The sequence below is a fragment of the Mustela lutreola genome, chromosome 14 (assembly GCF_030435805.1).
Source record: "Mustela lutreola isolate mMusLut2 chromosome 14, mMusLut2.pri, whole genome shotgun sequence".
NCBI classification, from domain to species: Eukaryota; Metazoa; Chordata; class Mammalia; order Carnivora; family Mustelidae; genus Mustela; species Mustela lutreola.
In genome coordinates, this window is record NC_081303.1 from 21,080,335 (window position 1) to 21,094,276 (window position 13,942).

General features: G+C 36.1%; 1 protein-coding gene across 5 annotated transcripts in view; it reads left to right on the forward strand.

The window, feature by feature from the left end:
• SWT1 (SWT1 RNA endoribonuclease homolog) overlaps positions 1–13,942 on the forward strand; it is a 107,945-nt gene that overhangs the window by 20,028 nt on the left and 73,975 nt on the right. For all 5 annotated transcript variants that reach the window (XM_059146278.1, XM_059146279.1, XM_059146280.1 and 2 more), the window contains exons 6-10: positions 3,015–3,074; positions 4,508–4,637; positions 5,851–5,952; positions 6,786–6,974; positions 13,116–13,209. In XM_059146278.1, the coding sequence (XP_059002261.1) occupies positions 3,015–3,074; positions 4,508–4,637; positions 5,851–5,952; positions 6,786–6,974; positions 13,116–13,209 (575 nt within the window). The remainder of the gene's footprint in view (positions 1–3,014; positions 3,075–4,507; positions 4,638–5,850; positions 5,953–6,785; positions 6,975–13,115; positions 13,210–13,942) is intronic.

Genomic DNA, 13,942 nt, shown 5'->3' on the forward strand with positions numbered 1-13,942 from the left:
CAGTTTATCAAACATTAATTAAAGCTACCTGTTATGTATTAGGTTCATCTCTAGGTTCTGGGGTCTTAGAGATGAGTAAAATGATCTTTACCCTTAGGAAGTTCCCAGGGAGGCAGATTAGTAGACAGATACAGTTGCAATTTAGTGAAATACATATTAGAGCCCTACAAATTCAACTAGTGTTAGTATAAGTTTGGGGGTAAGTTCAGGAAAGGCTCACCAAGGTGGAGATTCTTGAGCGTGGTAGTGAAGGGTGTGTAGAGCAAGGACCAGGTAGGACCAGGATAGAGGGCCACAGTCATGAGGTTGTATGACAGGAGTGTACATGGGCACGTAAGTTGTTCAGCATGACTAGAGTTGAGATGTGTAGAAAATCTATGTATAGGAGAGGCTGTGGGAGAGGAAGCCAGGGTTCAGACAATGGAGTACTTTGTATCCCATGGGAAGGGTTTTTTTGTTTGTTTTATCTTGTATCCTGCAGATGGTATGGAAAGCCATTGACACATAATCGGGGAAGCAGTGTAATCTGGTTTTCAGGTTAGAATCACTCCAGTAGATAAAACCATTGTTAGTTTTGTTATTTATACTCCTATTTGCCATCCGCAGAATACTGTATCCCAGTTCATTTATTTACTAAAGCATGGTAAGAAGAGGGGAACAGTTAAATGCCCACTGAGACTTTCCTTTTTAATAAGGAGAGGTCTTCAGAAACCACTGATGTGAGCTTGGTTTGGAGGAGTGACAGAACTTGTTGAAGTCCCTGGAAGTAGCCTGTGGTCAAAGAGAGTGAAGGGTAGTCAGGACCTAAATAAACAAACAAAACTTCAAACATCAGGAGTCATAGGAAATTCTGGTAATAATCTCTACCTTGTTTGGCACTTCCTAATCAGAGAGAACCTTAGGGATCTGGTGAAATTTAAAGTCAGATGGAGAATCATGGGACAGTAAAGGTATCATGAACTTAGTGTGTGATGTATATGGTGTTATATATACCATATGAGGACTGATGTTGGGAAGTCAGGATGAGAGCCGAATTCCCAGTAAGCAACATATGATACACTTGTTTAAAGACAGTATGTCATTTCTGCCATTTATAGCTGCCTGAGTTTGGTGTTATGTCAGAGAATTCTTAGATGATGATTTTGGTTTAGTGGTGGCTTTTGCTGAGTTCACTATTACCTGTACAGAGGGTCAGGTAAGTCTCATCTGCTTACCAACAGTGCCAGTGAAAACTTGGAATTAATATATTTTCAACCTCTGCTAGAGAGAGAATTAAAACACAAACCTCTGGCCCTCCACCCATGTAGAATACAACTCTTGCAGTTTTCAGCTTTTCCCCTTCAGTCGTCTCCTAATGTTCAGGTTCCCTCTTTTTGTCATGTCACTTTTAGAAATGGGTCAAACTACTTCTGGGTGAAAATTTTCCACCATTGAAGGCCAGCCTGTTTATCTTGTCTGTGGCTCTTTCGGTTTCTCAGGGTGGCATGTAGTTCTGTTCTTAGAACAGGAGTATTTTCAGGGACTTCTGGGTGGCTCAGTCGGTTAAACGTCTGCCTTCAGCTCAGGTCATGATCCCAGGGTCCTGGACTTGAGTCCTGCATTGGGCTCCTTGCTCAGTAGGGGAGCCTGCTTCTCTCTCTCCTACTCCCCCTGCTTGTTCTCTCTCTCTTTCTCTCTGACAAATAAATAAATTCAATTGTTTAAAAATAATTAAAAAAAAAAAGAACATGAGTATTTTCAGGAATGTATATAAGAGGGGCGCCTGGGTGCCTCAGTGGGTTAAACCTCTGCCTTCGGCTCAGGTCATGATCTCAGGGTCCTGGGATTGAGCCCCGCATTGGACTCTCTGCTTAGCGGGGGGGCCTGCTTCCTCCTCTCTCTGTCTCTCTGCTTGCCTCTCTGCCTACTTGTGATCTCTGTCAAATAAATAAATAAAATCTTAAAAAAAAATAAAAAAAGGAATGTATATATGAATGAGTGAACTTTAAAGACTTTCTACCTTGTTTCCTTGACTTACTAGAATGAGGCTTTTCTATTCTAGGGTCAGTTTCTCTTCTAGGGCCGATTTACCCCAGAGGGGGCATTTGGCTGTCGACTTGATGAAGACATTTTTGACTGTCAAGATTGGGAGGGAGTCGTGCTACTGGTATTTAGTGGGTAGAGGCAGGATACTGTGAAACAGCATAATGTACATCATAGCCCTTAAAACAGAGAATTATCCAATGCCAAGTGCCAGTAGTGCCAAGGTTGAAAACCCTACTCTAGGTATATGCTTCATTCTCTGTCCCCACCCTGCAAGGTTTTTTTGTTTGTTTTGTTTTATACTGGTTTTTAAAATTATGTTCAATTAGCCAACATACGATACATCATTAGTTTTTGATGTAGTGTTCAACGATTCATTAAGCTGCATATAACTCCCAGTGCTCATCACAACACATGCCCTCCTTAATACCTGTCACCCACTTACCCCATCCCCTTACCCTCCTCCCTTCTGTAATCCTCTGTGTGGTCCCTGAAGTCCAGAGTCTCTCATAGTTTGCCTTCCTCTCTGATTTCTTTCCATTCAGTTTTCCCTCCCTTCCCCTGTGGTTCTCCATGCTATTCCTTATGTTTCACATATGAGTGAAACCATAGGATAATTGTCTTTCTCTGCTTGACTTATTTCACTCAGCATAATCCCCTCCAGTTCCGTCCATGTCAGGGCAAATGGTGGGTGTTCATCCTTTCTGATGGCTGAGTACAGCCACTCTGGGAAACAGTATGGAGGCCCCTCAAGATATTAAAAATAGAGCTACCCTATGACCCAGCAATTGCACTACTAGGTAATTAGGCCAAAGATACAGTGAAAAGAAGGGGCATGTGCACCCCAGTGTTCATAGCAGCAATGTCCACAAGAGCCAAACTGTGGAAGGAGCTGAGATGCCCTTCAACAGATGAATGGATAAAGATGTGGTCCATATATACAATGGGGTATATGCTTCATTCTTAACTAATAAAATTACTTTTCATTTCAGAGTTTTGAAGCTCCATGTTCTTCAGCGTCGTTTGAAAGTATTCAAGATACAGATCAAGAGGTTACTGACATACTTATTTACTTTGAATATTTCAATGAAATTAAGTCAAAACAGTTCCTATATTAATAATAAATAATGACGGGTGCCTGGGTGGCTCAGTGGGTTAAACCTCTGCCTTCGGCTGGCTTGGGTCATGATCTCAGGGTTCTGGGATCGAGCCCCGCATTGGGCTCTCTGCTCTGCGGGGAGCCTGCTTTCCCCCTCTCTCTGCCTGCCTCCTTGCCTACTTGAGATCTTTCTCTCTCTATCAAATAAATAAATAAAATCTTTAAAAAAAATAATGACTATAAACACCTTGGTAATATGAAAGTAGTGATACCTCTAACTTAATCAATATGTACGTTTTACGAAATTATAAAAAAACTACTTGGAAGATATTTACATTTAATTGATCACCTTTTTGTCTTTGTTTCTAGTAAGCTCTAAATGTTTTGGAATAAAGAGCATGGAGCCTATAGCCAAAAGTTACATGAATTTTGATTTAATGTTACCATACTTTTGCATGCTTATGCCTAAGCTTACCAAAATTCAGTATGATATTAATCTGTTGGCTTCATTTTTCTAATTAGCAATAAGGTGAAAATGTTATTCAGTGAAAATGAGAGTACATGCATATTTATTTATTTTTTCACCTGTTGTTTCATTTCCCAGGTAGAATCTCTTGATTGAACCTCTTGGAATTATTGTATAGCTTTTTATGTTTCTTGGTCCTAAATTAAAATTAGGTTCATGAAATACTTTGTAGTTTTCTATTTAAGGAAGACTTTAAAACCATATTGATTGATTTTTATTTGTGATAATCATTTGTATTTTTCTGCCCTGTGGATCAGTGCTTCTTGATAGAAGAAAGATTTCTCATTCCTACTCCAGATCTAGATGAGACATATTAATTCTTAGCATCAAAATACATTAGGGAACTACTTCCCTGAAGTGAGAAGGGTCTTAAAATCTAGATTTCAAAAAAAAAAAATCTAGATTTCAGTTTTTGATGGCTCATAACTAATCTTAGAACAAGAAGAGGCTTATCATCCAGATGAAAAGATAGTTGGCTCCCAAAGTACATTGATGTGAAAACAGGTTGAGAACCAGGTCTACTATGTACTAGGCTCTGTGCAAGGAACTTCATATTATTTAATCCTCACAAAAATAGTAATAGGAAACAGATGTTTAACGTTCTTATTTTGTAGATGAACAAGCGGAGACCCAAGCTAGCTAAATAATTTCCTTGCCTAAGGTTACAGAGGTAGTAAAAGTTTTAAAACCCTGTGTGTGGTTATAAATCTGTATCATTTGCCCATTTTACCTCCATATTTTTGGGACCTTTTTCCCACAAACCATCTCAAGTAAACTTATTAGAGTTCATTGCTTTCTAATCTTATTAATCTGCAAGTAGATAATCCAAAATGTTTTACTGTGGGTCTTTCACAATTTAGATGCAGATAGTAGAAGAGCTCCATGCTGCACGTGTGGGAAAAAGTGTGGATTTGCCTGTGGTTTTCTCTTCCGGAGAGTTAACGAGCATGGAGATCGACTTGGTGGAAGATGATGTACATTCCTCTGCTGGTATACCCTATCTGTACATGATGATGTCTGTGATCTGTGCTTTCTTAGGAATTAATGAGCCAACATGCAATTTTTATAATATTTAGATGAAAAATGTTAAATTGTGCTCATTTGAAAAATAAGGTATGGTATATGTCTTCTAGTGACAGTGTACAGATCTAATATGTGTCCCATTTGTTTTATACATCTCACATTATTAGGATATTTTAGATAAATTTTCTCATTCTCTTTTTTTCCCAAGGGTCAGTAATCAGGGTTATCTTTTATTCTGCTATCAACTATTAGAGTTGTCTTTTATTCTTGCCCTAAATCATGACTTTTGACAGTTTCAATTATGTAAAGCACTGATCAGAAATAGAGAACAATTGACGGTTACTGGGGGGGAAGATGGGCTGGGGGTTTGGATTAAATGGGTGATGGGTTAAGGAGGGCCCTTGCAGTGATGAGCGCTAGGTATCGTATGTAAGTGATCAATCACTGAATTCTGTATCTGAAACTTATATCGTACTGTATGTTAGTTAATTGGAATTTAAATAAAAACTTAGAAATAATGAAGATTTCTCAAAGGTATTATATTCATGGATTTCTTATTTATGTAGTAAAGTTTTGATCATTCTTCCCACTCGGAGGTGATAGATAATTACCCAAAGTCTGTTAGCATACTATTTTGAATTTATAAAAATATAATGCTGCATTACATTCACATCATACTTTTCAATTTACTAAGTGTTTTCCTGTGCATAAACTTATCTGATCCTCACAATGGCCCTATGAAATAAAATGCTAATGTTACGTGTTTTCTTTCATTTGCACATATTTATCTTTTCAATTATATTTCACTCACAGTGTATTAAAATTAGCCTATAAATCCCAAGTGTACCACTACTAGTGATGCAGAATAAGATTTGGCAAACAGTTCCCACTGGAACAAATCAGTTTATGATTAAAAATGCACTCAAGCAATTCATGATGTTTTACTGGTAGATAGTTAAACATTGATTATTGTTCTTTTAAGGATTAGAATGAACGCAGTTTTGTTTTTGTTGTCTGAAGGACTGCCTTCTCTCTCTCTTTTTTTTTTTTTTTTTTTTTTTTTTTTTAGGACTGCCTTCTCTTAAGAATGCCATCAAAGTTCTATGATATCAAAACTTTAGTTATTGTACAAGTCTATTAGCAAAGGTCTTGAAATCCTGACTTTGCTCTTTTTCTCTAGCAAATACTGCTTCAGATAAAAAGCTTCTAATTGTTATTGACACAAATATTCTGATGAATCACCTCAATTTTGTTAGAATTTTGAAGACAACAGAAATTCCAGGTATTTATAAAGCCTAATTCTGATTTTCTTATTTGAATTGAAATTTTGTATTAACAATGATGTGGGTATTGTTTTCCCCACAAATACATTTCCATTTAGATATGTTATGAAGTATGTATCTTTTTTATTTTTTTAAAGATTTTATATATTTATTTGAGAGAGAAAGAGAGAGCATGAGAGGGGAGAAGGTCAGAGAGAGAAGCAGACTCCCCACAGAGCTGGGAGCCCGATGTGGGGCTCAGTCCCGGGACTCTGGGATCATGCCCTGGGCCAAAGGCAGTGGCTTACCCAACTGAGCCACCCAGACGCCCATGAAGTGTGTATCTTAAAATATATATTAATCAGCAGAAGTTAAAAAAAAAAAAGCCTTCACAGGTCAAACAATCCAAAGTTACTCTTCTTTGATCTCCTACAGTATCTTTTTTTTTTTTTTTTTTTACATTCATTTGACACTTACATCTGTTGTTCTTTTAAAGATTTATTTATTTATTTGTGAGAGAGGGAGAGAGAGAGTGCTTATGCACAGGGGCAGGGGCAGAGGGAAGAGAGTCCTAAACTGACTCCGCCCTCAGAGCTGAACATGGGGTTCATTCCTGACCCTGAGATCACAACCTGTGCCAAAATCAAGAGTCAGATGCTCAACCCACTGCAGGCGCCCCATACTTAACATCTGTTTTTAATTACCATTATTTATATATTACCGCTTCATTTAGACTGTGAACTCCTTACTTTAAAACTTCCAATGCTCCTAAAGCAGTTCAATTTAGTAGTTCAATAAATATTTGTTGACTTAGAACAAATATAAGAAATAAGAAATCTTTTTTATTTTTCAGGCTTTGACAAACTTGTGTTAATAATTCCCTGGGTGGTTATCCAAGAGCTGGATCGTATGAAGGCAGGAAAACTGCTAAAACATGCCCAGCACAAAGCTGTGCCTGCAGTTCATTTCATCAATGACAGTCTCAAAGATCAAGATAGAAAGCTATGGGGTCAGTCACTACAGCTTGCGTCGCAAAAACTTTGTAAGTATTGTTCTCTCAGGGTGTTTCCTGATTAAGGTTTGTTTGGCTGCTGACTCACTGAGGGAAGATGGTGCAGAACTTTAAAAAAAAAAATTGTGAGCATTGGAATGTGAATGGCCAGATGTAGTGATGCTTAGTAGTATTCTAGTAGTCTTGTTTCAGGCATTCTTGGATTTTTATTTTTCTGCTTCTAGACCTTCTTAGGTTATGTCTATTTCACAGATAGTGACTCTATAGTTCTATATGCATAATTTTCCATATTATAGTACTTTGGATTTTTTTTTTTTTTTAAGTACCAGTGTTGAGTGATGAGGCCAGTAAGTAATTAAGGTTTCTAATCTGTCAGTGATTAGACTTTGTCACTGTGGAGTTTGTATAATGCAGCAAGAGGCATTGTTTTCCTCTGGTTTGTCAGAATCTGTAATAAGAAGGTGTTTGTATAATAAATGTCCATGGATTGATTCATTTTTTTCCATATTTGTTTCAGTCATTTTTAAGTCATTTTAGTCTTAGAACCTAAGTATGCAATGTCATATATATATATATATATATATATATATATATATATATATAAAAATCACTTCGAGGGGAAAAAAGATCTATGTGTAAAGCAACACTGTTGACTCTGCAGAGTTTATACATATATTTAGAGGAGGATCTATTTTATTCTTTAAAACCTTGTTTTCAACTCAGAATCATTTATATATGTACATTTATACTAACTTAAATATCACAGACTTATGTTTTCTACTCATATATAGTATAAGATATGAAAAAATTCATTCTATGATGAACTTAATCATGGTATTAACCCTGAGAAGGCTTTCGGCATAGTCTTCTAGTCTTAAATCTTTGAAGAAGGGTCTCCATCATTCATTCATTCATTCATTCATTCCCATTCATTTTCTTTACAAATATTTATTAGCGCTTAGTGTGTTCCATATACAATCCTTATGCATTTTGAGCAGGAGCTTCATGTGGTATTTTTAAAAGCTTTCAAAGGAAAACCACAAATATTAGAGTTAAGAAAATACTAAAATTTTGAACATTTATGTTAAATTGAACATCTCAGGTGGTCTTTTTTTTTCACTTTTCATTATGAAACATTTCAAATGCAGAGGTCAAATAATGTATGACTCCTTGTGTACCTTTCATTCTTTTTCAGTAATTATCAACATTTTGTCATTCTTTTATTCTCTCATTTTCTTTTCTCCTCTTCCTATTCTTGGAACTCCTGCAGTAGTTTGAAGCAAGTCCCAGATATTGTAAGATATCATTTTTACTCATAAATACTTTGATATGTGTTGCTAACAGATAGGACTTTTTTTTTCTGAACAGCTACACCATTAACAAAATTAATCCCAGTCTAAACCATGTCAGTAAAACCCCAAACCTTAAAAGGAGAGGAGAATTTTTTTTACTCTTAATCTTTTACTTTTTTTAGTTTGTTGATATAAACTGTACTTTATTATATAATACTTTGGATAAGGATGATAATAATGGGTAATACTTAACATAGCCATTTTTCTCTGAACCCTTTTACAAGTATTTTACCAGCTAATATCTTGTTCAAACCATACAGTACTTGTGGAAGTTATTAGCCCCATTTTATAAATGAGGAAATTGAGACATTGAGGGGTTAAGAACTTGATCTAAATAGCATGTCTATTTCTTCAATAGATTTGCTTTGAAAATTATTTTAGAAGAGATATTTCAGCCACATTTATTATTTATAGATGCTTGGTATGTTTCTTTTGACTTTTCCATGTTCATATGCTTTTTTGATGCTTTGACTTCCTCAGTCTCTGCTTTTTTTTGATGACTAAGGAGAGTAAGTCACAGTAGTGGTCTCAGACTTCTGTGTTGTTTTAATTTCTGGGTGTCTTCCTCAAAACCCGTGTTTTACTTCAGTGTTTGAGTGGTATCATTAGATTGTAGTTTTTATTAAATTGCTGAAATTGCTTTTAGTTATAAGGCCATAGATATAATAATAGATTATTTGTAATTGTCTGTGTCAGCTAAGTCCTTTATGTGTTTCTCTGTATCACTGTTTTCTTCATTGATCATTAAAACATTACTTATAGGGCACCTGGGTGGCTCAGTTGGTTGAGCTACAGCCTTCGTCTCTGGTCATGATCCCGGACTTCCAGGATCGAGTCCTGCATCGGGATCCCAGCTCCATGGGGAGTCTGCTTCTCCCTCTGACCTTCTCCTCTCTCATGCTCTCTCTCTCTTATTCTCTCTCAAATAAATAAATAAAATCTTTAAAAAAATTTTTCTAAATAAAAAAAAAATTACTTGTATAAAGTACAAGGTGCTTAATAGGTTTATTCTGTTGCTAATGATTTTATGATACCCATTAGAAATATCTTTAGGCTTTTTTATCATAATGAAATTACATTTTGTATTCTAATGATAAACTAATAATCTTATGAGAAAACTCAATTCAGGATTATTATTATTGTTTTAAAGATTTTATTTATTTATTTGACAGAGAGAGAGATCACAAGCAGACAGGCAGGCAGAGAGAGGGAGAAGCAGGCTCCCTGCTGAGCAGAGAGCCCAGTGCCATGCTGGGCTCCTCCTCAGGATCCTGAGATCATGACCTGAGCCAAAGGCAGAGTCCTAACCCACTGAGTCACTCAGTTGCCCCTCCATTCAGGATTTTTTTTTTCTTAAGATTTTATTTATTTATTTGACAGACAGAGATCACAAGAGGCAGAGAGGCAGGCAGAGAGAGAGGAGGGGAAGCAGGCTCCGTGCTGAGCAGAGAGATCTATCCCAGAACACTGGGATCATGACCTGAGCTGAAGGCAGAGGCTTTAACCCACTGAGCCACCCAGGTGCCCCTGAACAAAGATTATTAATAGGTGATTCATAGATTATGAATCTATGGTGCCTCTCAATTCAGGTGCCTCTCAATTCAGGATTATTGAGTAAAATTAAAGTTCCTGTTTGGAAAAAAGCAAAAACAAAATGACACTTTATAAATGTCGGGCACATTTGCAACCAGCTCTTAGTAATTGCTGCTTTTGTGTTCTTTTTCTTTTACATCATCAGTAAGTATTATAGCAATGTATTTTTTAAACAAGCATTTTTCCATTAAAAACAAATGTAGATAATGTTAAATAGTCTTTATGGACTTTAATTTTAGCCTGGTCCTTAACTCCTTTCAAGATTGTATTTATTTAATGTTGTATTTAGTAACATGAGAGGTGAATAGGATTTGAAATCTGATTGATCTGAGTTTATAACCTGACCTGAGGAAAGTTAAAGATGAGGAAACTAAGGAAATAAAATGGGGGAAAATAACCTCCAGCTCAACAAATGATTGTGAAGATTGAGTTCAAGTACCTGACGGTTTATAGCCTAGAATAGGTGATAATTCTTTTGTGTCCTTGCTATGTGAAAAGCTTGTATAAATTTACCAGAAAAACAAAAAGATCCCCTTTCCCTAAATGAACAAAGATTATTTTATCTATCTATCTATCTATCCATTTATTTATTTGACAGACAGAGATTACAAGTAGGCAGAGAGGCAGGTAGAGAGAGAGGAAGGGAAGCAGGCTCCCGGCTGATCAGAGAGCCCGATGTGGGGCTCGATCCCAGGATCCTGGAATCATGATATGAGCCGAAGGCAGAGGCTTTAACCCACTGAGCCACCCAGGTGCCCCTGAACAAAGATTATTAATAGGTGATTCATAGAAAAAGAAGTACAACTAGTCAGCCTCTTGTTCGCTACAATTACTTTCCTCTTTGCCATTTTGAATGTTGTTAATTTCTTACATATAGATATTTCTAGTTTAAATCTTTCATTTTTTCCTTTCTTTTTATTGCTTCTAAGTTTAGAAAGTTATTCTTTTGCATCATACCAGTGCTTTGGGAATATGAATTAGTAACTTCTCAGGAGAGCAGTTTATCAGTGTGTTTGTTTTAAGAAGCCTAAAGATACAATTTCCTTTCTAGAAATGTTCTCTAAGACACAATCAGAGATGCTGTCAGTGATTTATATAAATAATGTTCATAACACTATTAATAGAGCAAAAAAATTGAAACAACTTGAGTGTCTAATAATTGACAAAGTTACAATATTATAGCTTTGTGAAAGAATACTACTGTATTTCAAAAAAATGACAAAGTAGGATTTAAAAGAAAAAAAAATCATCCCAAATTTGTTAGATTATGCATTATATACTTAGAGGTAGGGAATGTCGGATATATGTAGCTGATGGAATTATGAGTTACTTTAATTTTCTTTGTATTTTCCAGATTTTCTAAATTATTTTTCTTTTATAATAAGGGCAAAATAAAGTTATCTGCCACCCTCACACCTCCACACCGCATATTTTGCATCATTTTTATATTTTCTTGTATTATATTTTTGTTGATTCATATATTTGCCAAATACCTATACCAGCACTGTTCTGGGGCTACATCAGTGGGAAGCAGTTGAGAAGCTTAAATTCCTAAATGCTTAAATATTAAACATCATGCTAACTATAATTTATACAGGATTTTGGGGGGTTTTTGGTGTTCTGAGTAGAGATCATGCTGTTGTGCCACTTAAGCTTGAGTTTAACATAATGTGTTTTACTTAAAAAGTACTTGCTATTGCCTCTTATTGGGCCAATTGTTCCTATAAATTTTCTTGTTTCATTTTCCTGGGTAGGCAGTTTGCCCAGGTTTACATGTCTAGTAAGTGGGAAAGCAGGGATTCAGAACCAGATAAATCTATTTCCAGAGTCTTTGTTTTGTTCACTTTTGAACAGTACCTGAGCAGGGGCTCAAAAATATTTGTTGAATAAATATTTTGTGAATATTCTTGCAGTTTTAGGTGAGTTTTCAAGCCCTGCATATTCTAGAAAAAGTGAGAACACAGATGATCATCAATTTTATAGAGTGGTATACTGTAACCTTTAACCTTCTTTCATCTTCTAATTTATTTAAAGCTAATGATTTTTTGCTGCCCATTTTGCCTTATTGTGATACTGACTCTGTGAGCCAAAAGAAGAAAAATCGGCTACTGTATTATATGTCTGCTTGGCTTCCTGGTTTTCTGATAAAAGAACTGAATTGTATCTTCAGGATTATGCTCTGAGATCAATTCAGTTCTGTCTAGACTTCACTAGAGATAGTGAGCTCCTCAAAAGTTTGTTCTTGTACATCCAGTTACTTAGCACAGGGGCCTGGGTACAAATTCAGCCCTACCTAAAAATTCATTCCTTGAATGAATGAGTTTTCTTATTTGAATGTTCAGAGGACTAAGGAAGGTAGACTAAAAGTTGAGGGGGAAAAAAAAGCTATCGTCTAGAAACAGAGTTCTGAGGTTCCTTGTCTAGTATGTCTTGAATCTTAATGTATAAGAGACTCACCAAAGAGTTTAAATTCGTGCTTGGGCCCAGACTTTAAAGATTCTTATCCAGAAGTGGGTCTGGGGTATAGCCCTGAAATCTTATTATTAAGTACTTGAGGGAGTTTTGAGGCAGGCAGTGTAAGGACTTAGGAAAAACATTGTCTTTGATCTTGTTTCTACACATTATATCATTTTCACAAAAACCAAACTTTTACATCATGCTTTAAGGCTTACAGAATGCTAGAGGACACTCTGTCAACCATTGATTAACACTTGGTAGGAATTTTTTGTGTTTTCTACGTAGGATCCATATCACCTTTTCTGTGGATCTCTAAATGTTAATTGCTTAGAGATTAAGGAAAAGCAGACACATGAAAATGGTTCCAATGCTGGTAAACTGTTATTCATTATTTTACAGACCTCTTTTAAGTGGAGATCATTTTAAGTGTGATACAGGTGACTGAATTGAGACTAGAATTAATAGCTTTAGGTTTCTAGTATGGCATTTAACATATTGATCACTTTCTTTTATGTTTATTAATAGTCATATCCTATCCATTTTAGTAGTAAACTAACTACTTTGGTAATTCTACCTGAATTCTACCTTGTTTGGAATTCTACCTGAACTCTAGATCCCGAATTTTTAAGGCATTGTTTTGCTGTGTCTTATTTTTCTCTTTTTATTTAAGGAGTGTTCATTCTTTTAGATGTTTTTGACCTGTAAATAAAGCCTAGACTGTCCAGATTTTTAGTATGCTTATTGATTGTCACTTTTGCTAAATTTCCAGATGGACTGAGTGACGAGAACAATGATGATCGAGTATTAAAATGCTGTCTTCAGTACCAGGAATTAGTCCCTTGTTCTGTTGTTATTCTGTGCACGTGAGTTTCATAGTCATTCCAAACTTTTTTATTTTTTATTTTTCTAAATAGCAACTATACCAGAGAATTTTTAGGAGTCATATTCTACCCACCAGATTAAGGATCAAAAAGGGATATGATTTTCGAGATGTTCCAGGAAGCATTTCAATTTTGTATCACATTCTTATAACATGTTAGCTATAGAAGAATGAGATTTGAAACCTAGGAAGTCTATTTTTTTTTTTTTTTAAGATTTTATTTATTTATTTGACAGACAGAGATCACAAGTAGGCAGAGAGGCAGGCAGAGAAAGAGAGAGGGAAGCAGGCTCCCCGCTGAGCAGGGAGTCCGATGCAGGACTCGATCCCAGGACCCTGAGATCATGACCTGAGCCGAAGGCAGCGGCTCAACCCACTGAGCCACCCAGGTGCCCCTGAAACTTAGGAAGTCTTATTTCAGTTTTTTTTTATGTGACATTCAGAAACCTTTTATAAAAGCTGGGGACAGCCAATTTAATCTGCGAATAAGATCAGAAATAAAAGTGTGACAGATTTTTGATCATGAGGCAAGAAGATTAATTAATTAGTTTGTGGGGAAGAGGCAATGTCTGTTCGTAGAGTGAGGGCTGGATTTGTGACTCGCCCACTTACTAGCCTTGTGTCCTGGGAAAGTTGCTTAACTTAGTTTCTTTACATATAAAATATAGGGGGATACTAATTCTTGCCTCCTGGATTTATTGCAAGGACTTAGATAA